This window comes from Glandiceps talaboti, chromosome 16, assembly GCF_964340395.1.
Source record: "Glandiceps talaboti chromosome 16, keGlaTala1.1, whole genome shotgun sequence".
NCBI lineage: Eukaryota > Metazoa > Hemichordata > Enteropneusta > Spengelidae > Glandiceps > Glandiceps talaboti.
Genome location: NC_135564.1, coordinates 4,078,999 through 4,105,513, shown reverse-complemented (window position 1 = coordinate 4,105,513; position 26,515 = coordinate 4,078,999). Strand labels below are relative to the sequence as shown.

Below are 26,515 nucleotides of genomic sequence, written 5' to 3'. Positions count from 1 at the left end.
AAACTAATTATGAAACGATGAAATGAACACAAAATGCTAGCCTCATATTTCCCGAGACTCGGACAATATATGAAATATGATTAATATATGTTCATAAATAACACTACCCGATAGCTACACTAAATTGACTTGCCAGTGCCGCTATGATGGCTGCTAAATAAATGTCAGACACACAAACTAATGAATAGTTTTTAAATGCAAACCAATTTAAACAGTTTTTATTGCATATGTATCAACTAGTGATTACATAACGAAATGTTATACTACATATAAATTAATGTCACATTTTTAAAATGGTAAAATGATTACTCTAAATCATGTACTTCGATGGATATCAAAAGTACCTACGCTTCACATGGTTCCGAGCCTCCTTTCCTCTCTCTCTTTCTCGCCACAAGCTCCCTCTCTCTCTCTCTCTCTCTCTCTCTCTCTCTCTCTCTCTCTCTCTCTCTCTCTCTCTCTCTCTCTCTCTCTCTCTCTCTCTCTCTCTCTCTCTCTCTCTCTCTCTCTCTCTCTCTCTCTCTCTCTCTCTCTCTCTCTCTCTCTCTCTCTCTCTCTCTCTCTCTCTCTCTCTCTCTCTCTCTCTCTCTCTCTCTCTCTCTCTCAATAATCATGCTCTGTGCTCATTTACAGGGTCATGTGTCAGCGGTTAAATTTATCGACAAGAAGAAAGTGGAGCTGACGCGTGATGTTTTACTCGAGCTAAAACACGTATGTTTTTACTTTTCGTAAGGGAAGGGTATTTTATGCCTTTGCATATCCCTAAGTCTATATGTCTATATATGTCTGTCGCCTGCATGCCTGTCTGTCGCCTGTCTGTCTGTCTGTCTGTCTGTCTGTCTGTCTGTCTGTCTGTCTGTCTGTCTGTCTGTCTGTCTGTGGACACGATTTCCCCAAAATACTTTATCAGTGCTAATATTTGTTCGTACCACTCTCCCGGCTGGTATTCTAAGTACACAAACGGTATAAGGATATGGTCAGCACTTGCAAGATTACGTACACGGAAAAACAAACAAAAAAGGGACAATCTAGGACAAAAGTTACAGAGGAACAGTGTACTTTACAAATGTCCAATTACATTACCAGACTACATTCTTAAGATATCTTTTAAATATCGATGGGTTCGGAGCTGATCTTATGGATAGGGGTAGATTGTTCCATAGCACAGCACCACTGTAGTGAAAGAACCGTTTCCCATATTCAGTTTTAACTGTAGGGATGTAAATGTTACCTTTACCTAATATACATGTATAAATGTGCTAACATTAAAGCATACACTTTGGATATAATTTACGCATTATTTGTCACGAACACATTGCCGATAAAAACACAGGCATTTCTCAAGCATAGATGATCAAACGTAAATACATATATACTTCTATAGTGCGTATATGCTCGTCATCCCCCCCCCCCATTTACATTTTTTATTTACATGTCATACGGAAAGAAAGAAATACATAAATAAAATAATCAATACATTATATACTACTTTGTTTAAAAGACCAGTGTTCAGTCCTAAAAATGTGAAATGCTCTGAAGACACTTTTGATTTAAATGCATTATCTATTGACCTTCAAATTCTGTACGATATGACAAATGATTGTGATATGTCCCAATTAACTAATTCTACAGAACCCTGACATGTCCCTGTCATGCCTTCTCAAGTCTATTCCAGCGAACCAAAGACTACCTACATTAAGAGTTAGGTATGAATAAAAAAGCCTAAGTATTGCACCATGTATAAATGTTGATATATAATAGCATCAATAACTAGTATGCATTAATAACTATGAAGCCGGATGTGCTTAGATTGCTTAGAGACATCACGCTTAATAGTCATTAAATATTGACTATTTTCACTACTCAGCACGACACATTGATTTATACATTTACTGAACTCACATAACCTTCTGTACCTTTTTGTAATCCATTCCTGTCTCAATCTTTTGTATTTACAGATGAAAGATCTGCACCACAATAATATCACAAACTTTGTTGGTGCATGCGTGGACTATCCACAAATTTGCTGTCTGAATGAATATTGTCCAAAGGGGAGTTTGCAGGTATGATTAACATTGAGAAAAATAGTATTAAAAATTGTATGAGGACATGATCTATTATGTCAATCAATATGTTGTGACTGTCATTCTAATGGTTGTTTATATGCGTGAGTTTATTTGTTGTTTGTTTGTTTGTTAGTTTGTTAGTTTGTTTGTTTGTTCGTTTGTTTGTTTGTTCGTTTGTTTGTTTTATTTGTTTGTTTGTGTGTGTGTGTGTTTGTTTGTTTGTTTGTATGTGTGTTTGTTTATTTGTTTGTTTGTGTGTTATTATGTGTGTATGTATGTATGTATGTATGTATGTATGTATGTATGTATGTGTGTGTGTATGTATGTATGTATGTATGTATGTATGTATGTATGTATGTATGTATGTATGTACGTACGTACGTACGTATGCATGTGTGTGTGTGTGAGAGAGAGACACACACACACATACAGAGAGTGAGAGAGAGCACGTGACATGACGTGCATATATGTATGTAAATGTGTGTATATGTGTATGTTACTGTTATTTGGAATACAGCTGTCATATTTGGTTTAAACATTTGACATTTACATGCATACAAAACCTAATATTACAGTCATGTTTACGATGTTATGAATAATTATTCGTGATTTATATAAATATTCCTACACTTTCAGGATATTTTACAAAATGAAGCAATACAACTTGACTGGATGTTTAGGTATTCATTGATGCAGGACATAGTTGCGGTAAGTCACAATATACAAATACATTTGAACGAGTAAATATACATGCGACAAGTGCTGACACGGTTTGTAGTTTTACGATTGGTGCACTCTTATTTTCAACCTAATGCCCAAAATATTGTTGAAAGTAGTGAAAAGGAGAAAAGTCAGAGAGACAATTGAATTAACCACATTTATTATAAGATACGCATGTTATATCTGAAGCTCAACCCGGCTATACCAGAATATTTGAGTACAGAAAGTCCTATAAATCACGTGTTACATATTTACTGAACGTTAGTATTAGAAATTGCAATGTCATTTGATCGGTCCTCTTCTTTGAAACTATAAGTTAGGGTTGTTCAAACAATAAGTCATTGGAATGACCTTAAACTATTGATTATTCGGCGTGCATGCACAACGATTAGTAAATGACTTGCCATATCATCTTTTTAATGATCCTATATAGGGACTATACTATTTACATGCAAGCATCATTCGTTGCCATGGAAACCTCAAGTCATCAAACTGTGTGGTGGATAGTAGGTTTGTGTTGAAACTAACAGATTTTGGACTTAAGACATTTAAGGAAGAAGACAGAGAACCAGAGAAGACTCATTCGTATTATGCAAGTACGAAACAATTAATAGTTGATATTTGATTTTTATGTCCAAATTTCACTATTTTCTCAAAACGCTTATAGTTGTAGTGAAGCGTCTTGCTTGATTATCTCGTGTGTATTAGTCACGGCCGTTAAAGAGGTCATGGAGAACCTCTTTTGCAAACATCATGCAACTTGAACTTTTGAATGAGGTTCAATAACCGCATAAGGTGCACTCAATGCTAAGTGATGGAGAGAATTAAGTTTATATTTGGTTATTGTAAAATGGTGGTCAAGGTAAAATATCTCGAGATTTTTTTCTCATAAGTTTTGGATTATTTCCATGGACATGCATTTGTCATTACGGGTGATACTGACTGTAATTTCTTTAAGAAATGTTATGGCGCCCTCCAGAGATGCTTCGACAAGTTGGTCGACATATATGCACACAGAAAGGTGATGTCTACAGCTATGGTATAATACTACAAGAAATCATTCTACGTACAGAACCCTTTGGATATATCGATAGTGACCAACCTTTATCACCACAAGGTTAGTTTGTATTTGGAGAAAGGATTTGGTCAAAAGTAAAAAAGTTACAATTTATGAAACATACCCTGATATTAATTTCTAAGTTTGCTATTTCATACACATCATTATAGGGTGTCGGTAAAATGCATACCTCCGCCTTCAATGAAGACTTCCCAAATATAAGACAATATAGTTTTCGAATACAGATACTTTCAGTGGTTACAGCTCGATGATTGGTGTTTGTAATACCAAGTCCAATTTAATTATAAAGGAAAGTTATTTATTAATACTAATCACTGTAATTGAGTGCTTACAGTCAAGAATTATTAGACTTTTCATATAAACATAGCGTCACTAAATTCATGAATAGTTTCATCTAAATACATTCTTGAGTCTTCTAGCTACGTCGGTAACAGACAGAGAGACAGAGAGACAAACTGGAGTGAAAGTATAACCCCTGTCCAACTCCTAAAAGTGGAGGCTATTCAAAAAGTTGTAAATTACATCCATCAATTTTTTTAAAAATCACTTTTGATTCGTGTTTCTGAACTAAATTTTTAATAATAGTTATTGAGTTGTTCAATTTGTCAAAATATAAAATTGGTGTTTTCATTCATAACCAAGACTGTTCGATACTCCTAGAGATCATCGAAAAAGTGACGAAGGGTGCCGACCCTGTGTTCAGACCACAGGTGGACAGGGATGCCTGTTCTGCAGAACTTTATTCGTTAATGGTACGATGTTGGTCGGAGATACCCGAAGACAGACCAGATGTAGGCGGTGTGAAGAGCGCCACCTCGAAACTCACGAAGTGAGTAAAATTTCTCTGTCACATGTATGAGCACAGTTATCTCTACCCAAATGAACATTTATACTTCGTTTCTATGAGTCGAGTTCTTAGGCAATATAGTGTAAGTGTGCATTTAGGTTTATTTTTGCCTTTAGTACACAAGTTTGTATTGAATTATGCTATCCACTTGCAAATGGTTTTAGATGATAAAGTGGCTAACTTACATAGAGCGCCCTTTTGCAGGTGTGCTGCCATATTTTAGATTATTTTCCTTTTCAAGGAAATGACATCACATTTACCACTGGGTTTCTTTGCTAACGCTTGTTTCATATGAAAATGTCCTTATATTACCCAACTATCTTTACATTCAACTAGTTAACTCGTGTATAGCAACTGGAAACGATCTCGTGGGATATTCATGTATGATATAAAATTATGCGATGATGTAATTTTTTGGTTACCAATAAATTCAAAGCAAACTAAATGCGCCATTAAACCACTGAAACCTATGTATCATTGAAGTGACATAGGAATAACAGACCTGTGTGACATCTTATGGCATTGCAGAGGAAAGCAGTCCGGTAACTTGGTTGATAATTTATTGCAACGAATGGAACAGTACGCTACTAATTTGGAGGGCTTGGTAGAAGACAGAACACAGGCTTTCCTGGAAGAAAAACGAAAATCGGAAGAACTGCTTTACCAAGTTTTGCCGAGGTTAGTCTCTCCTTATCAGCCCACTCTCCAAATCGTCTTCAGATCTTAGAATTACCTAGCAATTGTGTGGGTAGCGTAGTTGCGGAGAGTCATGTTTACCATGTAAACATTCGGTTGTGTTTCGAACTTGTATTATTACGTCATAATCACGCCATAAAAAGAATAGCTACAGAACAATAAACAAGTTTGACATTGTCGTAAGCACGCGCTACTACGTTCGAGACTTTCGAACACGCACTCCAACAGTGAGGGCGCTCTTGTTTCGGTGTCTTAAATGTTACGCACAGCTTATGCAGTGCTATCAGCTTTGAACAATGACATACGAAAGTTATTAACGTTTCGAGTTAAGACTCCGCTTCTATTAAAAGTGGAAAAGAAATAATCGTGAATTAGGCTCAACTGTCACTTGAGAAAAGTGACGTTCACAAGTTTATGTCGTGTCATCTGTTGTATGTATTGGGTTAAACTACTCCGTACCAATCGTTGTATCATATTGTATTCTTTAAAGATCAGTCGCAGAGCAGCTTAAACGAGGGTGTGTTGAACCAGAATCTTTTGAACTCGTCACTATCTACTTCAGTGATATCGTTGGTTTCACTGCACTCTCAGCAGCAAGCACGCCATTACAGGTAAGACCAGAGTGTGCTTTCGTTTTCAACACGATCACAAATGTGACCAGTATTAGAGTGTAGACATAACATTTCTATCTGAATATCCAGAATTATAGCTGGTATAAACATTTTATGAATGTAGATATCGTCTATGTTTCGTACCGTAATATAGAAATCATACTGTTCTGTCATAGGTTATTTTTTGTTTTAATGTTTCTACAATTTTAGTTTTCTAAATCTTGTGATAAATAATTTATTTAAAACTAAAAGTATTTAGAGAAGATTTTCTTTGAGTTCCTTTGTTAACAGATACTAATTTGTCTAGACATTCAAATCTCCATCGTTCAGTTCATCAGCAAGAAGGACAGGGGTGAAATGACAGTCATTACAGTATATTAAATACATTATTCATCCCACAGGTTGTATATTAACAATTATGACTCTTCTCATTTCCATCTGTTTAACCAGGTTGTTGACCTTCTGAATGACCTATACACGTGTTTCGATGCCATTATAGACCACTATGATGTCTATAAGGTATACAATCTTTTACTAATACTTGACATTCTGATTAATTCTTTTCCTTCACTTGTATATTCTTTTAAAGCTATCTACAATGTTTCGAAAATATACTTTATTGTATATAAACAATTAGTAATTCGCATGTTGCCATTTTATAAGCTGTTGCTTGGAAAGCTTGTTTTGGTTTAGCCAAGTTATGTATTGATGTTTTGAGAGGTAATAAAACACAAACCAAGTCGTAACTTCTGAGCTACATTTTGTACTACTATTGTTCACGTATTGCCAGACTGTGTCATAACAGTATGAGAGGTAATATGACGTCTACTAGTGCTCAAATAAGGCCAGGCAATAAGTGTTTTACAACACATCACATTCACATGCACATGTTCTTTCAATCATCAAACAAAACACCGGTAGGACTCACCGTGATACATGCAAAATATCCTATGGAAAACAGGATACGCCTAGTGCCTTGTTCTATGCAAATTGAGGTCACTATGAGTCACCAGTTCATACCACGTGATATAATCTAAGCCAATCACTGAAGACTATATGAAAACGACATGCTATGATCTATTCCAAACACCTTTGTAACGAGTGGTTACGGATATGTTCACAATGACGACTCTGTCAGTCTGTTACAGTACAGCACAGTGTTTACTTAAATTAATTGTTTTGTTCTCTCTGATAAAATCACACTCTCTCTTTAAGTTGCCCCAAGATACGGACATAACTGTGAAACTCTCATGCTTTATATTCCTAAACATTACATTTGTAGGTGGAGACGATCGGTGATGCTTATATGGTCGTCTCTGGTTTGCCACTACGCAATGGTAACAACCATGCTCGTGAAATTGCCCGGATGTCATTAGCCTTGCTTAAATCTATTGATACATTTAGAATAAGACACATACCTGACAAGAAGCTAAGTCTAAGAATAGGAATGCATTCTGGTAAGAGGATCTATCTATCTATCTACCTACCTACCTACCTACCTATCTATCTATCTATCTATCTATCTATCTATCTATCTATCTATCTATCTATCTATCTATCTATCTATCTATCTATCTATCTATCTTTCTAGCTATCTATCTATCTATCTATCTATCTATCTATCTATCTATCTATCTATCTATCTATCTATCTAACTATCTATCTATCTATCTATCTATCTATCTATCTATCTATCTATCTATCTATCTATCTATCTATCTATCTATCTATCTATCTATCTATCTATCTATCTATCTATCTATCTATCTATCTATCTATATCTATCTACCTACCTACCTACCTACCTACCTACCTACCTACCTACCTACCTACCTACCTACCTACCTACCTACCTACCTATCTACCTATCTATCTATCTAAATGTATCTATCATTAGTTTATAATTCACTACTCTACGACTTTATTCTTACATAACTTAGATATACTGTTGGAGTGAATTATTTTAGAAGCACAACCGGCCGCCGAATACTCAGTTAAGAAGGGGGGGGGTATCCGGGAAAGCATAGAATTGTTAATTTCACTTGAAAAGAAGATGGTGCACAGCCAAACATCTTTTATATTTCAAAACGAACAAGAGCAAGTTTTCATACATAAAACATAGGTTTTTTTTATATTTGAAATAACTTCGAATTTCAGATTCATTGGCTATCGAGGAAAATGAATATAATCTCATGGCTGAAGCTAAAATTTGCTAATTCTTACTTGTTGCCCTGACTACAGGTTCATGTGTAGCCGGTGTAGTTGGTCTGAAAATGCCTCGATATTGCTTATTTGGTGACACCGTCAACACTGCCTCTAGAATGGAGTCAAATGGAGAACGTAAGATAAACTCTTAAATAGTAATGTTTTTTTAAGTAGAGATAAGAAAGGCAGAAAATTGATAAATAAATCATTTCAATATCACAGGTATCTGGCCATTTAATCCGGGATATAACAAGATGTCTGTACTAACAGTGACGTAATGTCTCTTACATCATGTTACGTTTGCACAGAAATATAGGTTCCAGATTTGACATTTTTTATATTGTAGAATTACTTAAATCCCTTTGTGGACATTAAGCTGGTCTGCAATAGAGTGAAATGTTTACGAAATTCTTAAAAAGAAAATTTAAGTTTTAATAGTGCTAAAACCGATTTCTTAAAGAATTATGTATATTTATGGTATATGGTCGTTGTGGCATTAACCATCATAATTAATTTTATTATGTATATCAATTATTCACAGCTTTGAAGATCCATATCAGTGAATCAACAAAAGTCGTTCTAGATACATTTGGATATTTTATAATCGATCTACGTGGACAAGTCGAGATGAAGGTAAGGGAACGAGTAGAATATACGGCAGGGGGACTGACGTTAAAATGGGGGAGGGGCACGAACAAATAGGTGTGCAAAGGAGGATCACAATATGTTTTGCTCCTTATTTGAACCAAATTAAATCTCAGGAATGATCGATTACCAAGCACAATTGCAATTTTTTTTTTGCGGCTTTGTTACAATAAGTTCTCAACTCTATTATTAGACGGGTGGCTGCTATGAGAATGTGTATTGTGTCGCTGTCTATCTGTTTCTCATGCCTCTGTCTGTCTTTCTCTGTCTCCCCTCCCTCTCTCTCGCCCCCTCTCTCTGTCAGTCTGTCTGTTTCTCTCTGTATTTATTTATTTATTTATTTATTTATTTATTTATTTATTTATTTATTTATTTATTTATTTATCTATCTGTCTGTCTGTCTGTCTGTCTGCCTGTCTGTCTGTCTGTCTGTCTGTCTGTCTCTGTCTGTCTGTCTGTCTGTCTGTCTGTCTGTCTGTCTGTCTGTCTGTCTGTCTGTCGCTCTCTGTCTATGTCTCTCTTTCTGTTTGGAAGTAATTTACGATAAAACGGATATTGAAATACAATGTAAAAACTCTGCACTCTTTTTCCCTTTTTGTCATTTGTGTAAAGGGTAAAGGAGTTCAGACTACGTACTGGTTGTCTGGAGAAAACGTCTCATCAAAGTCCGCCACGACAATACAAGGATAACCCACGTACTGTAAAGTGCACTGCGCAACAGATGAAAGCTGGTAATACCATCGATATCCAACACAAAACACGGGATCGGGATACTCTCCAATATATGCAGTCCCTATTCATCTACCCATTTTATCTCATTTGTGAATTTTATGTGATATAAAATTTTGAAAAAGACATTTATAAACCCGTGAAACTTTTAGCCAAAATATACCAAAGATATAGCCAAGGTCATTTTCCATTGTATGGATATTTTATATTCTCTATTGTAATAACAAATACGTTTTCAGGTACATGACGGCGGGATACGGATAATTATATAAAACATTTTATATACTAGGATTTACATTTTAGGCCAAAAAAAAAAATATGTTTGGTTCTGGTCAGCGCGCGCGTGCCCTGAATACCCCCGCGTCGATCCTTTTTTTTCCGATAATTTTTGCTTTCCCGTTCCTTATTTACAATTCCCCGTCGATCAACACTGTATGCAAGGCTAGCGGAAAAATTTAACTCGTGTGATGGCGCACTTCTATTTGATAACGGGTACCCTTTTCTTCTAGTACTGTTGCATACCCATAACCCCCCGTACGATATGTGTACGTAATATGTACGATGAGCGTGGTTGATGGGAATCACGGGAAATAGTGTGTTCACTGTGCTAGGTGGTAAACCGCTCACATGTTTCGAAAATGTCTGAAGTTTGAGTACGTCTTGAGCAATCGAAATGTTGATATCAATTCAGCTGACTTTCGAGGTGTTCTTAGTTCTGGTGATCGTTTCGTTCTGCCTTCTGAATACAAAGATTTTCCTGTAGCGTAAGCAGTTAGCTCTGGATGTATGCGCTACGATGTTCGACACGTCTTTCCAGCTGCGATGAGATGGAAAGACGTGTCGAACATCGTAGCGTATACAGACTGCGTATCAGACTGATGACGGACGGTGCTCGAAAGAAAACACTGCCTCCTCTACGTCCGTTGGACAGACCTATTTCTCATTATTTAACGTTACAAGTTGCACAATGACATTATACAGTGGTTGCAAGGCAAGACTCATTATTATCTTGGATGGGATTATAACTGCAAATCACTGGGCGATAAGATAAATTTGTAAATGTGACTAGTGATGATGCCCTGATGGATGATTGATCCGCATCGTACAAAACTTGCCATACAACAGTGCCAACTTCCAGAGTTGTATGACATCTTCCGAGAGCATGTAAAGTGTCAAAAATGTGTATTTACTAATTTGCAAAAAAAAAAAAAAAAATTACGAAAAAAAAAAAAACGCGCGTCGTCGCACCACTTTAGAAAGTTTACCCTGACCAGAACCAGATTTTTTTTTTTTTTGGCCTTACTGTAAGAATTTACTAGAACATATCAACAGGATACTTATTTGGACCAAACCAATGTTTAAGTGGGGGTGGAGGTGTAGACCCACATGTATGGTTTTATAAGTTGATAAGATAACGGTTTAGACGGCACCAGCTTGAAGGCTTCCTATGCGTGTACTCCTGTTACAACTGATGACGTAGTAGGCTTCACAAGAACGTAGACTGGACAATACAGTTGTCTTTTCAGTGATCGTGATGTCATCGGATGCTTTGATACGTAATTTCTACTACTTTATGTGGGTGATACGTCATCACTTGGTTACTACGTATTCTCCAGGTTGTCAAACAATAACATTTCACACCAGTCTCTGTCTATATATATTCTCTGATATTATCAGAATGGAAATTTTCTTCAATACTTTAAACGATCTGTACAAGTTTAGATTCCTGGCGTGTATACATTAACAACTAGGATTGGTGTTTAACATGAGAGGTAGAGTAAACATTTTTACAATTCTGACTTGGTTACATTTCATTGTTTAAGTGTAGCTTTTCTTAAAAAACATATGACCGATTCTAGTTATCTGTAAATTAATTTTCGATTGTACGTTTCTTAAAAGTATTTTATAGCTGTTTTATTAAAGATTTAGATGTTACCATGGAAACCTAATATTTGATATTGACCTATATGTTTGATCTTGGAGTCATAGTGTGTATTTTGGGAAAAGTGACGTCACAATAAAAAAATGATAATGATAAGTAAGGGGTAGCAGGTTATATTTGCGAATTTAAAACTTACAGTAACTCAGGTAACAATTTGAAAGAACAAACTTGCATGATGATTTAATGTTAAATGTACACCATTTTCCATAATTCTCAATGTATATAATAGCCTCTGGGACAATTTCCTTGAATATCAAAGTTCTTAACTCTTATAACTTCGTCATATGAAAGTCTATTCCTACTCCTTCTTATATGTTATTTTCACATAGTGTTAACACAGTAAGCCTTATTCGGCGGCCATATTGGATTCTAACATGGCGGAAGTTTGATCTTCTTTTGAACGAAAAAGTTTGTATGGTGACTCGTCATTTTTCTTTGATTTGAGAATGAATTTGAGTTTTGAACAAAGTAACAGAAAAAGTATAAGCGGTTTATTTCCGAGGCATATTATATTTATGAGTTTTACGATAGTACTTACAAGTTTATGAAATCGTTTGAAATTTGACAAATGTATGACCGTGATTATTATATGTGTGTCTCAAGTCAAGGTTCAATTGTACAAAATAAAAAGTTGCACTATATGTATATATAATATTATGAATATTTTAATCAAAATTGTTTTTAAGATCGTTTACTATACCGTACTTGTAAATTGTAAATGTGAGCAATTAAAGTGACTTTATCATGGTTTACGTCGTATATAGCTATAGTGATATTGTTGTAAAGATACAACATTTAATAAATATATTCAATGCATTACTTCCAGAACGCTCGAGTGATTATTTGTTTGTATTTGACATGATTTCCCAGAGTTCTGGCTAGCTTAACAGAGCATCATCAGTTGAAATTTCAATCATCGAATTATTATGCCATTTTGATTGAAATATGGATGTGCCCAATATTAATTTAAGAAAATGAAGTAAGCTGGTACGTATTAGCTATAAACAGTGTGAGGTAAAATACATCAACATACTCGTTCAATTAATCACCGGTATATAAATGCCATATATATATATATATATATATATATATATAACTCGGTGAGTATCAATCTGCTAAGACAGTGCTCTATACCGCAGTGGCAGAGCGTAATAGTTTTGGTAGTACTGGAACTCTTTCTTGGGTGTAACTCGGAGTTTCACGCATATTCACGCATATTGCGATCATCAGTGTCTGATGATCGCAATATGCGTGAAACTCCGAGTTACACCCAAGAAAGAGTTCCAGTACTACCAAAACTATATATATATATATATATATATATATATATATATATATATATATATATATATATATATATATATATATATATATATATATATATATGTATATATATATTATATATATATATTATATATATATTATATATATATACGAAGCGTGAAATGATATCGTATTGAGTTTTTGAAAAACGTCAGCTAAACATTGTTCTCCTTTAGAGTTTCGAATATAAAAATTAACATGTTTAGACCTAATTTGCATATCACTGATGATGGCATCATGCTCCGAGTATTTCTTCATCTACTCAGTAGATTTGGAATTAAAGATTTTTACCAAAAGTCATTTTTATATCTATTTGCTTATGTTACTGATTGAATCATTACGTTCTGAACAATTCTTTATCTACACATCACTAAGAATATCCCCATCAATTTCAGATCAATCTGCCCAGTACCTTCGCACTTAGTTTATTTACTTACACACACACACAGACACACAGACACACACACATACACACACATACACATACACACACATACACATACACATACACACACACCACATACACACAGACTCAAACACACACACAGACACACACATACATACATACATGCATACATACATACATACATACACACACATACATACATACATACATACATACATACACACACATACATACTTACATACATACATACATACATACATACATACATACACACACACATACATACATACATACATACATACATACATACATACATACATACATACATACATACATACATACATACATACATACATACATACATACATACATACATACATACATACACACATACACACATATACACACAGACATACACATATGATATATGACACATAATCATGTACAATAATAAATTATATTTTTACTTGTAAAGGAAATGCAATGTGGTGGTGATTATTCAAACGATGACATGGTTGATTTTATTCAGTACTATCGACCAGATGGTATCGATGATCAATCATTATAAGAAAACAGATTTGTCAAAAAGGTCACTCATAGCAACTGTTACCATATACTCCTAACAGGTCACTCATAGCAACTGTTACCATATAATTCTAACATCTGCTGACAACATTTCCGTTTTTTTGCTCGACGTGATATGTAAGCACTGCAGTGCAATATTCATTGTATGTTTGGTATAGTAAAAACTGAAATGCATGTATACATACATACATACATACATACATACATACATACATACATACATACATACATACATACATACATACATACATACATACATACAAGCTATGTCGTCGTAATGGTAGTTTAGTAAGAACAATGTTAACAAGTATTCATTCTGAGGTTCAATTCCACTGACAATCATATGCTGTACCATCGTATCAAAATCGAAAAAAAATACATGGTAATTTTTTATAAACAAATTTATTCATATTTATACAAGGAAGGTTGTTATTTGCTTTTATGTAACTATTTACCTTTGGGAAATAGTGTGTAATGATCGTTAATAAACCGACCTGTCTGAACACGATATTGAACTGAAGTAGTTCACAATGTAGGGACCGGTCAGTTTCCTCACCTAGTGGTCGATTGATAGAAGATGGTATCACTCTGTGTTTGACTTTAGAAGTATGGTTGTTAATCTCGTTTGAAAGTGTTAAATCATGAGGCGGGGCGATGGAGGGGGGGGGGGGGGCTACTCGTTTTGAATTATGATAAATGAATAATTCAACGGGATGGTCGGTTGTGAATGGTAGTATCTTTCCTATTCCAGTTCCTTACCGCTTTCATTTTAACTACTTATGTATATGTATGTAGAAAATACCTAGAAAATAAATTCAAGGAACCCCAGACTGGCAGACGTAAGGGATTCAGACCACTGAAATGGACCATACCCTCGAGCCCATTCCCCAACAGATGCAGTCTGGCTATTTTGGTGCCATCGACATTTCATGGTAAACATTTTTTGAATTTAGATTTATACCCTGTGGGTATGATTAATTTGACTTTTCCTCATTGTATCGCATTAATTATTGCATGATTGTTAGGTGTGAAGTTGATGAGATAGAAGTCCTGTTAACCTTTCTACATAATTACACATGTATGATTTAGACATGAAAACCTTAATCTCTCAAAGAAATGCGTTGATTTATCATTCAAAAAGTCTACAATAGAGATTTGGGGTCGAGTGAGAGTGTCATAATAGTCATAAGGTATGGTTATTCTATTTCCTGAAGGGTGGTTGAGTCATAATTTTGTTGTATCCTTGACCCCCCCCCCCAACTGAAGAAATTGACCAGTCCCTAACAACTACCTGCGTAGGAAATATGAAATAGTTACTTATTTGTACACAAACAGTCAATGGCTATGCAATTTAGTGTAATTTGCGATTATATCGATATTGTGCAGAGTCGAAAAAACCTAAAATCCCGTGAAAAGATAATTACACTCAGTAACGATATTTCAGGTTAAAATGCATATTTTTGTGCTTATGACGTGTAATGTGGCATGGCTATGTAGGATGCAATGTAATGGAATAGGTGTAGCGAGTCTGTGCTCGGTGACTACAGACGGAAGGGGTGGGAGTTGTATAGAACCAAACAACGTCTCACGTTCATCTCATCGTTTCCGAGTCCAAAAACCATACACTCAAGCTTAGAGGAGATTATGATGGTAAATATCGGTAAACATTTAACATAAGACTAAGTTTTCTAGGAACCAAACATCACTTTGTTGTTGCCCGGTTAAATTCTATCCTTAACATTAAGTTGCCGTATCCGCCAACAAGTAAAATTACATACATATGTACAATACTATCATGTCATATGTCATTGTCTGTTATGGGGGTATGGTAAGTCCTACACCTAGTCTTCGGTCAAAGTAATTAAGCGATTGTTTTCTGTACAACCGCTGGTTGTAATCTTTCGATTGCTATAGTAAGTATATCCAATACATGTTGCTATTAACAACGTTAATTTCTGGTTGTTGGGTTATTGAATATCACACATCCGTGAACTTTGACACGCGATTTGCATAATTATTGTTGGTGTCATTCAGTAGCTGGCACAATGCTAACCCTAAATTGTACAATCTAACGTGACCGGGAAGTCATCAATACGGTTCATGTAATAATTCAAATATCCAGGGTAAAACCGCACCAGTAGAGTTGTGCTCTTCTTGTTGCATTCAAATCGAAGTTGGCACATTGAATTCCACACACGTCTCAGTGCAATCGAAGCAAGCGACTACTATACTAGATTATTTGCATAAAGCAATAAATATTACACTTCATCATAAAAAAAATATTGTTCCAATTGCCAACTTTTCTGATATATTTGTATCTTTTAAGATAAAGACAGATTGCTATATTATATATACTATCATCGTAATGGGTATGGTGGTGGAGGTGCATTTGTCCTAGATGGATCAGGTGGTGCTGACGGTTGTTCGTATACCCCGCGTGTATACCATTGTCCATGGTCAGAATGAATCAAAGGGGTAGTATGGGACACATCACCAGGCCCCCTCTGAAATGGGTAGTGATGTGGTGAATACTGCGATTGTTCATATTTTGGCGGTTGTGCACTAGGATCGTTGTAACCTGGTGGAGAAGTGGGCATCATTGGGTGACCTTCGTAAGCTCTAATAACATTGAAACTGGTCCTGTTATTTTCATCGGTTGGTATGGCAACCGTATTGATTGCTGCCTCGTGAGGTGACCTTATTATCTGTCCCGATCCATAGCTAGCAGCAAAATCATCCTCTTCTTCACCGTAATCCGAATCCCTGCACGATCGTATACAGAAACAAGTGATCACAATTAGGAATAGGATTCCGAATCCAACCACAAGCATATTTGCTACCTGGTCAAACCAATGTCTGTGAAAGAAAGTAATTTTAATTAATTTAGGCAACATTTCAAAGGACTACTTATAAACGAAAATCACCGACAATTACCGACAATCACCGAAAATCATCAACAACCACGGACAATCACCAAAATAACAACAACGGCAAATGAACCATATTTAACAATGGACCATTACCGTAACTCACACTTTCGACTATCCTTTGTTATGTTTCAAATTGCTGGAAAAATTAAATTTCGCCTTGCAATACAATAGTTCTGCTGTGTTACATATTCACTTATTTTTCACGTAAAGTGTAAATATATAAACAGAAAACACAGAAGAGCTGGTGCCTAAACACCCTTTAAAAGCCAACGCCCATTCATTGATCCAGAATAAACACGGCTATCCAATGAAGTTGCAACATTTTTATATTTTTATTTTTACTGTTCATTTTCAAAATTTCCCCAAAGGTTTGAGCTTTTATCTTTTTACAATTAAGCTGGAAGTTCGCATCACTAAAATAATTTTATTTCAAAATGCTCTGATTAGCCGGGTAAAACTTTATCACAATTAAAGTGACTCCAATTTAAAGTGGTTGTATGGATGATGATTTGGTATTTATTTTGAATTTATAATTTATAAAACAATTTTATTTTGACTTCCTACTTGAAAAATTAATATGAAACAACATTGACTACTGTAAGTCTGTGTTTGTAACTTAGTACATTGCACAAATAAAGCTATAAAATGTGTAAAAAGAGTGTTATTATACGTACAATAAACAAAGATTTTACACAATTATTTAATATATTATATTGCAATATGTTGAGTTAGAAACAAGAACTTGGCATATTTTGTTTCATGTTGATTTTCAAGTAGGCAGCCATGATAATATTGTTTTATAAATCAAAAATACAAAACAAATACCAAAGCCTCATCCATATGGCCATACTGTAAGCTTATTCTTGTTACTGAAATCATGAAAATTAACTGTTTTCAGAAATTATTGATACTTACTGATCTTCGAATTCATCAAAGTCATCAAATAGTCTACTATGACTTGACGCCAGTAGTTGCCAGGGGTAACAACAGCCAGACATATCCTCACAGCACTCCGTTTTATTGGCGTTGTCATCGTATCCAGGGCAATAGAAAGTGGTGTGATCACCTCCACAGTAAGTGATCATCATTTTAGCTGCTGGGTTTAAAACAGATCATTATATATTAGCTAGTGCTGAAATCAGGATGAGATTTTCAAACAACTTGATGTATCATTTTATGAGTGTGTGGGCCTTAGTTATTTAACGTCGTATACTTTCTAAAAAAAACATATCTCGTTATTTAGTTAGCGGTTGTTAAATGAGCAGACATTAGGAATCAAATGATAATTGCGAATAATTTGATGTATCATTTTAGCAATAATATACGCTTTGGGTATAAAATTTTGCTTCTACTTGTTAAAGAAAGCAACATATTCGGAGTTTAAAGAAAAAAGAAGGGTTTCACATATAATATATCGCACAAAACGTAAAATTCCATATTCTAAAATGGTTGTCATTCGTAGTCTATGCGAAACTACGACTTTTCCAAAATGGCGCTGGTTTTCACTGATATGAAAAGAGATTTCTGATTTATTTTTTTGACACGATAAGTTCTAATTTATGGACATGCTACACATACAAGAAAATCATGCTTGTAGCTTCAATTCGAAATGACGTTTAAGTCAGCAACAGTTTGTTTTGTTTTTAACAAATCATTATATCACTGTACGAGGGACGGTGATAACTAATATTATATTCATACAAATTCAATATCACAGATCTTGGATGACCTGGTAAAGTTTCACACCGAGTTCACAAAAATCACTGTAGTTTACTAGTACAATTCCTAAACGATTTATTTTAGACTTTTCACAGTAGCTGCTTCTCATGATCACTGGACCCGTATCTAATAATTTACAATAGTCGAGGTCCCAAAACGGAAATGTGTTATAAAACAAAAGTTTATAACGAAAAGCGTAACATAACACAATTAAAGACATTTTTAAATTTTCATTAACCCCTGCATGACATCAACATCCAGGGATGTTTTTGCGGCATAATCTGTAACTGCAAAAGTAGATAATTGTTAGAAAATAAGGCAATAACATACTTAATCCAGTAACTCCAAATTGTGTGTGTGGTCGACTTTTAATAAGCTCTGTGACATGACGTGCCTGCATATATAATCATTAATGAATGACTAATCATCATCGATTGTGTACAGATATTTGATAGTTAACCACGTGACAAAGCTACCATGCATTGTCTTAAAAATTACCGATGTGTCGTTGTTTTCGTCATTCGTCATAGTTTGCTAAGAAAGGCTGGTATACAGTATTTTGTATCTGGTGGTCACACCATGGTGACGTATTTATTTTGACGTTCACAAATATTAACGGAAGGACATTTTTCCACATACTAGCGTTACTTATTTAGCTAGATACAACAGTGTGCTTATAGCCATCTCAATGTTGTAAGTTTATCTCTTGATTAATGTATTAAATACATCTGTCTTTATAACTTGTCAGTCGACGAACAATACCCTGTTTTAACTAAATAAAGTCAAACAAGCTTAAAACCAAAATAAATACGTTCATATCATTTAAAAGTATGATGTATGAATACTATTCTACCAGTTTTTTGATGTAAACAATGTTTTGAAAGTTTTGCAGTGAATTCATCAGTGGTTTTGAATGTTCACAAAATTTGACCGTAAAAAGATCACGGCTAGAAATGACAGTACATGTCTTTGAGTTGTAAGTAAATTTGAAAATCCTACAACACAACTTCCCGATCACGTGACCAAATGTTATATTTCCCCCAAGGGCTTAAAACATGGTGTCCTGATTATGTCTGGTTTTCCTGTTGATCGTTAACCAGGCTGTGCAATTTGAGGAAAAAGGTGTATCATTACTATGGTTTAACAATAAGAAGTTCTACAAATGACACCAAAAATTGACTCTGACATATCATGATCCACCAAAATTATAAATAAAAATCAATAACAAAAGCGGTACCGAACATGCCTAATATTTTAATGGGTATAATTTATATTCGGAACCCATTACATATATTCTTGATTTACAAAAAGAACTCATTGGTAATTTGTCGTTTGATTAAAAGTGTCGACGTCAGATGAATCAACGTAATATAACTTTTATAGGGAAATATTTCATTAATGTCCTTTCAACAAAACTAAAAATATGATGATATATGTAAGCTATTTTTAGTAGTAGCACCAGTAACAAACGACGTGATACTTACATTACCAAAGCGGATAAAACCTTTTTATTAATTGTCTTCTATGTAATATGTGATTTCAAAATGACATTTCAGTCTATCTCATAACCGAGTAATTAAAAATAATTTTATTATTATAATAACTAATGCTGAGCTGTGACATCGTCTGAAAACATCATGACATATGCCGATAGGTATATAGCATTTGACGATATATTGTGTGATTACTGAACATAAATGAGAATATACACCAGCATTTCATATTTGTAATAGAAGTGTATTATTACCAGTTAGGATCTGTTATTGGAAAAACAAAACAAGCGAGTAATCCATCCAACATGAATTCTATCTTTTTACTGGAGGCAGTGTTGCTGACCTTGCAAGCACACCATTTATTGATAAATGCACGTGACGTAATCACATTTGATTTTGATGTCCGCTCATGAAAATACAGCCACCATATTTAATATTTATAATAACATCACAGCTTAATATCTCATAGCAATATTAATATGTACGAGATCGTTCGTTTTCTACGTATAACAACTTTTAGTAGATATACATGTATATATACTATAGCTGAATAGTGTATGCATGTATATACATAACGACTACTTACCCAATTTAGTTAACGTTTATCCATCAATAAATTGAGGTATGTCATACAATTTCCATTCGAACGAGAAAACAGACCAACACGAAGTCATTCCCTACACGTAGTACTTGAACCGTGTATTCTGCAGCCTTCTCACGTCATTGTGTGCGTGTTTTTCGCGAGGTTTCCGGCCACCATATTGGATAGGTGGGAGTGAAAATGATAAAAATAGCACCTGTTGAATCGTGTTTGAACTGTTAAAGTCGTACCGGTATAAATTAACTTTCTATGATGAATTGACAGATGGTATACGTTGGTTCTCTGGTAGGCTTGCGATTATACAGCGAGTTAAGGGTACCAGAGAACCATGTGTCCGCTGCTGCTGCAACAGGTGGTCAGTCGTGAGCTGTGACGATTATCTAAAATTACGTCACGCCTTAGCAATACGCACCATTGATGTCTAGGTAATTCACAAAATTTTGTAAATACTTCTTCAAGGTGAAAGAAACGACGCAATAAGTATTATTACAGATTGTATATTAATGTAGTACACACCTTGAAAATAATTAGTTGCTTTTGTTAAAGAAAAAGCTCAAACTCATTCTTAGTTTTTAAAATAACATGACGGATGAACGTTCAGATTTTAACATGACTATATTAAATGTCAAAATGGTATCCAAATTAAGCCATTTTAGAATCCAATATGGCCGCTGAATCCAATATGGCTTTAGAATCCAATATGGCCGCTGAATACAGTGTTAAACTATGTGATGGGAAAACCAAAACAAGATTGTCGAATTCCTTGAAAACAGTAAAAAAAATGAACCCATCAAATTCTTTTATTATTTGGAAAAGACAATGAACAATCTTTCATTTGGCAAAGCATGGATGGGTTTTAAGAAATGCTGTGCCCTTGGCACTTTCTATGTCAATACAGTTAAGTAAATCAATATTATGAACTAGTAAAAGTAATTCTACAGACAAATCACACACGTTCTGTTTAGAATAAACGCAAGAAAATGATTCACTTACTAAGGTATACAGCTTTCATCAAATCTTCGTTAATGGAAAAAATCAGTTTGTTGATTATCAAGTTGTAAGAAGTATGTAAAACAAATCATGGGTGTTATATTACTTGAATTTCTTATTGTAAAATATCGATCGCTTCAAGTTGTATGAATCAGTATGTCTAATCTCCTTTCTATAACCTCGGCAAACCAATTAATGACTTCATTGCGGAACAAAATGTAAAATATATATGACATATTATCTGGAACACATTCCTTCGTCAAGAATGTCGATAAAAGTAGATGTAATGGATTAACATACTATAAACCCTGTGATTTAAAATGGTGTCTTCACTACTTCTGCAGTGACGTGTACAAGTCGTTAGCTCCTTGAGATTGACCAACTAAACTCTGATAATGTTCCTCTCCTGGTACGTTGATAGTTTCATAGTGTTCACCAGTTTTGTTATCTTTGCCTTCTAATTCTATATCTGATGTTACAGTAGGTTTCGATCCAATTCTGACCTCGTATCCATCATCATCATCGTCGCCTCGTCCATGCAATCGTTGTTGTCTTCGAACGAGGAACAACACGATGGCCACACTTATTGATATCAATAAACCAATCAACAATCCACCGAAAAATGAACCCACAACAGTGGCCAGAGAATATGTCGTAGTGTGGAGTTCGGACAGCGAATGTGCGGCGTTGACAGTTGTTGCGATTTCTGTATCTGACGTCATGGGTTGTCTAGTAACTGTTTTAAAAGATGTCGGTACTGAACTTGTCGTAAGTTTTGGTACGTTCGTCGTTAAGACAGGGTTCGTAACATGCTGTGTGAGAGTCGTTAATATAGAAGTTGGCAACGAATTGATGAAAAATGGACCGACTGAACACGTTGTTTTTGTTGTTGAATGACCCCCTGATGTAAATCCAGGGTGCTGAATTGTACACGTGAAATACACCTCACTATCACTTGGACCAGGATTCCATTGGTGTTCACGTATTACAAGATCACTGCTAGCTTGGACTGAAGTTGTAAGTGTTTGACTGGAATCATTTCTAGACCACTCCATGGTAACATCAGGATAACCACGATCAGACTGACAGGTCAAAGTTACCAACTCACCTTCAGTGACAGTAGTCGTAGAAGACCAAGTCATGTTATTGACTAAACAGAGTGGGTGCATGTCACGTGGTACAACATATATCCGCACTGTACCTGTTCTTGATCTGATAACTGCAGCGTCAGTATCAGTCCAGGCCACTATACACTGGTATCGTCCACTGTCAAACATTGCTGTTTCAGAGCTGACATGGGTTATATGAATTACGTAATCACTATCGTAAAATTGTAAAAGTAAATATCTATTGATGTCCACCAAATAATCAATGGACTGTTGGTCGCGGAAATCGAAATCGTCACTTATAACCACGTCGTCCTTTAGCCATGAGATCTTCATGTTTGCGTTGATGTTGCTAACTTTACAATTCAGAGCTATTGTAAAAATCCGTATATCCCCATACACTAATACCGTGGTTCGACTGCTTGGTTCAACCACGAACGTTGGTAGGAGAGCTTGAGTCGTCTGTCCACGAATTGTTGTATGACACCATGTTACCCATATGCAAAACAAAACAATGCACAACCTCTGAAAAACACACATTATACGTTTTTTTGTCTCCGCATGAAAAATGGCGACTGTTATGAGTTCCTTTCTTCATATAAAAAATACCCAGTACTTCCGCGACCTGGTCAGTGCTTTCTTTTACTCCACCTAACAAAGATCCTATTGTGTATCTGTACACATGCTTTGAATAATAAGTGAAAGTATGCACAACTATTTTGTTATTTTTACTACTACAGTTATACACCAAATCAAACTCTCACAATCCCACTAGTTTCACTAGATTATGTATATTTTACATTTATATTGACCAAACAACCATACAAAAGCAACTTGAACCACGGACAGCGGCGATTTCTCTCTGCTGTCTATGCTTTAATAGTTGTCAATGTTCTGATTTCCTAGTATAGTGTGCCCTCATCGGTGGGTTTTACCAATATATACAATCTTTTGTCTTTCCAATAACTACCCAAAGTACTCTTCTCAGACGGACGTAACAGTACCGTCACTATGGTGATATCATATTTTTTTCTTCCTCTACTATTAGGTTATTCTTGGAAAAGAAAAACACAACTTTCTGATAAAAAAAGTTCAAATTTATGAAAATGAATGCACAAGGATATGTATCAATTTAAACTGACAACTTGTTTACAGAAATAACACAAACTCATAAATTTTTTGGGTAAATGATATTTTTTATTGTGTAACTTTCAAATGTACAAGTATGAAAATAGATTTTGATTATATTACACAGATATACACAAGTGCCCGATTACGATATGAGAAGCAAAAGTTTGCAAATATAGTTGCAGATAAACAAAGTTTTGATACAAGAAGATTTTGATGTGGAATGCCTAAACTCTAAATTCCAAGTCAGTTTTCCTAACTCTAAAACAACAACAACAACAACAACAACAACAACAACAACAACAACAACAACAACAACAACAACTAACAATTCATTGCAGGTGTAATATTCCAAAAATAACTTTAGGGAAAACAGGGTAAAAATGTTCAACTCTTGTGTCAGAGAACTAATAATGAATCTACTACAGTAACAATCACGGTTTCGGCTTACTGAAATAGACACAGACTTAAACTAGTGTTGTGTGATAAGGTAGGTTACACATGTACACAAGTTGTGGTAGCAATGCTTCTGTTGTGCGGATATAACCAATCTGTAATCAAGATAGTGTAATCATTGGATGTCCTCAAACTATACAACTGCAAGATCTTGGAAGCCATCAGAAATGCCATCCTACTGTGAGTACAATTAAACCAACGTCCATTCATTCAATAGATATATCAACATATCACCATAGCTATAGTTTGTGTCACTAAATTTTTAGTGAGCTGAAACATTGAATTTCACCTTCTACTTAAACCACATCAAGAGGATTTTTCTAATTTTTTATACCATTGGTAGTAAACTTTAATAGGAGTATGAAGCAACAACTTGGTACTTTGAACACAATCTCAACATTGGTAAATGATTAATACAGTGTCTCATAATTTGTTGATTTATGTAAAGTCTCATTTGCATATTGTTTGATGAACTCTGACTTCAGACTAAACTACTGGAATAACGTCAGCAATGGATAAATAACAAACAAGTATACCAACAGAATCAAAACTTTATCTTTGCTGACATCTGAATAAAATATGGTATTACATGTAAACATCTCTCTTCACTATACAACCTTAAGCATGTTTAGTGCAGGATTTTAGTTACATAACTAGAAGCTTGTACAACATTTACAATGTGTGTTTTGTGTCATCAGAGGAAGCCATCACCAGAGGGCGCTATTCCCACGCAACTTGAAACATTCCGATGATTTGTATCATCTGGTGAGGCAGTCACAAGTGGGCACTATTTATAGGAAACAAGTGGGATTGTAACATTCCCAGGGTTTTTATTTAATTTTGATGAAGCCAACACAAGATGGCACTATTTATAGGGGTAACCAGTGCTATTACAACATGCCCAATAATGGAGTTGTATCATTTCATGAATCCACCACTAGATGGCGCTATTTATAGGTAACCAGTGCTATCTACATAACATGCCCAATATTGGAGTTGCATCATTTCATGAATCCAACACAACGAATACACCAATACAATACTGTATTATTAACACTATAGCTTAGTTAACATATGTTAAAATATATATTTTATTTTGTTTCATGTCAGATGCAAAGTTTACTTTTTGGACTACAGCAATGAATATACAGGTGACTATGCTTGAGACTGTGCTGTCTTGGTTATGTGCATGTATTGGCTTAATACAGATTACAATACAAATGTAAATGTATACACTCTAATTTTCTCTAGAATATTTTCAGAAGAAGACTTGAAGACTGGTCACATCTGTATTTGCTGGTTGTACACCAAGAAAAGACTGGACTAGTGACTTTTCAAATCATTCTGAGATAAAATGAAGTGGTTTGGAGTGGAGTTTGGTAGCCCTTTGTATTTTGTTCAGAAGGACCACTGTGGATCTTAGGCTAGATTCAAATGCAAGTCATGATGCTTTTTGAAGGGAATACCATCAATATAATTTGGTCTGCATGAAAAGCATTACAGTGGCAAATGATATTAGTATAAGTTTGGACATCAGAATAGTATGAACAATTAATATGGATCAAGAGATTATCATGAAACTCAGAACAATTGAAACACTACTATTTCTGGTTTAAACAAATGTTAACATATTGTTAACACTATGTGAAATACATCATTTACATATCATTCAGCAATATTTTCCTTCATTCTGGAAATATGAGTGACTTAAGGGGCCTTATCACTGTTGTTCAAAGACAAGAAGTGACAAAGCCTGTAGGTCAGGAATAGTTTCCAGCTGATTGAAAACAAATATTAGGGAATAATCAAATTTGTGGAAGCATAACTTAAGAAAAATCAGGAAAAGTAATGGAGATTTTGAATGTTTTGACATCGCACAACCAATGATGTAGATACACGTTGTTGTGATGTAGAACAACCAGGGTATAAATCTCATATTTTCTGTTCAAATGCATTGAACTTGTGTTGTGTGTGGTACAATAAAATGTAAACTCTCAGTAAAGTGATCTTGTCATCTTCTATCACTGGTTATATTGGGTGAAGACAGTTTGATAGTCTTATCACTCATATTATTATCTTTTTCTTCAAAATTCATGAAATCATCATTCCTTATTACATTTCGTTGGATAAAATGAGTGTATTCATACAAATGTGATGAAAACAGTTTAAACTACACACAAATATCAAGCAAATTTAGCAGTGAGTTTATAGTAAGCGTTTTAGCTGTATTTTCACACAC

The 26,515-nt window shown here is 34.9% G+C and overlaps 2 protein-coding genes across 3 annotated transcripts in view; one reads left to right on the top strand and one right to left on the bottom strand.

The window, feature by feature from the left end:
* Positions 1–9,558, top strand: part of LOC144447692 (atrial natriuretic peptide receptor 1-like) — a 38,224-nt gene extending 28,666 nt beyond the window's left edge. Inside the window, exons 9-21 of the mRNA XM_078137771.1 lie at positions 634–711; positions 1,959–2,063; positions 2,703–2,774; positions 3,220–3,382; positions 3,745–3,903; positions 4,525–4,693; positions 5,240–5,389; positions 5,898–6,018; positions 6,469–6,537; positions 7,301–7,475; positions 8,260–8,358; positions 8,765–8,856; positions 9,481–9,558. Of these exons, the coding sequence (XP_077993897.1) occupies positions 634–711; positions 1,959–2,063; positions 2,703–2,774; positions 3,220–3,382; positions 3,745–3,903; positions 4,525–4,693; positions 5,240–5,389; positions 5,898–6,018; positions 6,469–6,537; positions 7,301–7,475; positions 8,260–8,358; positions 8,765–8,856; positions 9,481–9,558 (1,530 nt within the window). The remainder of the gene's footprint in view (positions 1–633; positions 712–1,958; positions 2,064–2,702; positions 2,775–3,219; positions 3,383–3,744; positions 3,904–4,524; positions 4,694–5,239; positions 5,390–5,897; positions 6,019–6,468; positions 6,538–7,300; positions 7,476–8,259; positions 8,359–8,764; positions 8,857–9,480) is intronic.
* A 5,006-nt stretch (positions 9,559–14,564) lies between these two features.
* Positions 14,565–20,746, bottom strand: LOC144447586 (uncharacterized). Of its 2 annotated transcripts, none has more exons than XM_078137662.1 (3): positions 20,582–20,746; positions 17,699–17,879; positions 14,565–16,709 (listed from the first exon to the last, which is right to left on the bottom strand). In XM_078137662.1, the coding sequence occupies exons 2-3, from the start codon at positions 17,869–17,871 to the stop codon at positions 16,211–16,213; spliced, it is 672 nt and encodes a 223-aa protein (XP_077993788.1). In that variant the 5' UTR covers positions 17,872–17,879; positions 20,582–20,746; the 3' UTR covers positions 14,565–16,210. The 2 variants fall into 2 exon arrangements, with proteins under 2 accessions (XP_077993788.1, XP_077993789.1); XM_078137663.1 differs by having other exon boundaries at positions 17,699–17,876.
* Between the last annotated feature and the right edge of the window lie 5,769 nt (positions 20,747–26,515).

Bases quoted from the DNA above. Each gene is read 5' to 3' on its own strand.
- LOC144447586 (XM_078137662.1), bottom strand. From the start codon at position 17,871: ATGATGATCACTTACTGTGGAGGTGATCACACCACTTTCTATTGCCCT. The intron at 16,710-17,698 runs GTAAGTATCAAT...TTTCTTTCACAG, and splicing joins TTTGATGAATTCGAAGATCA to ACATTGGTTTGACCAGGTAG.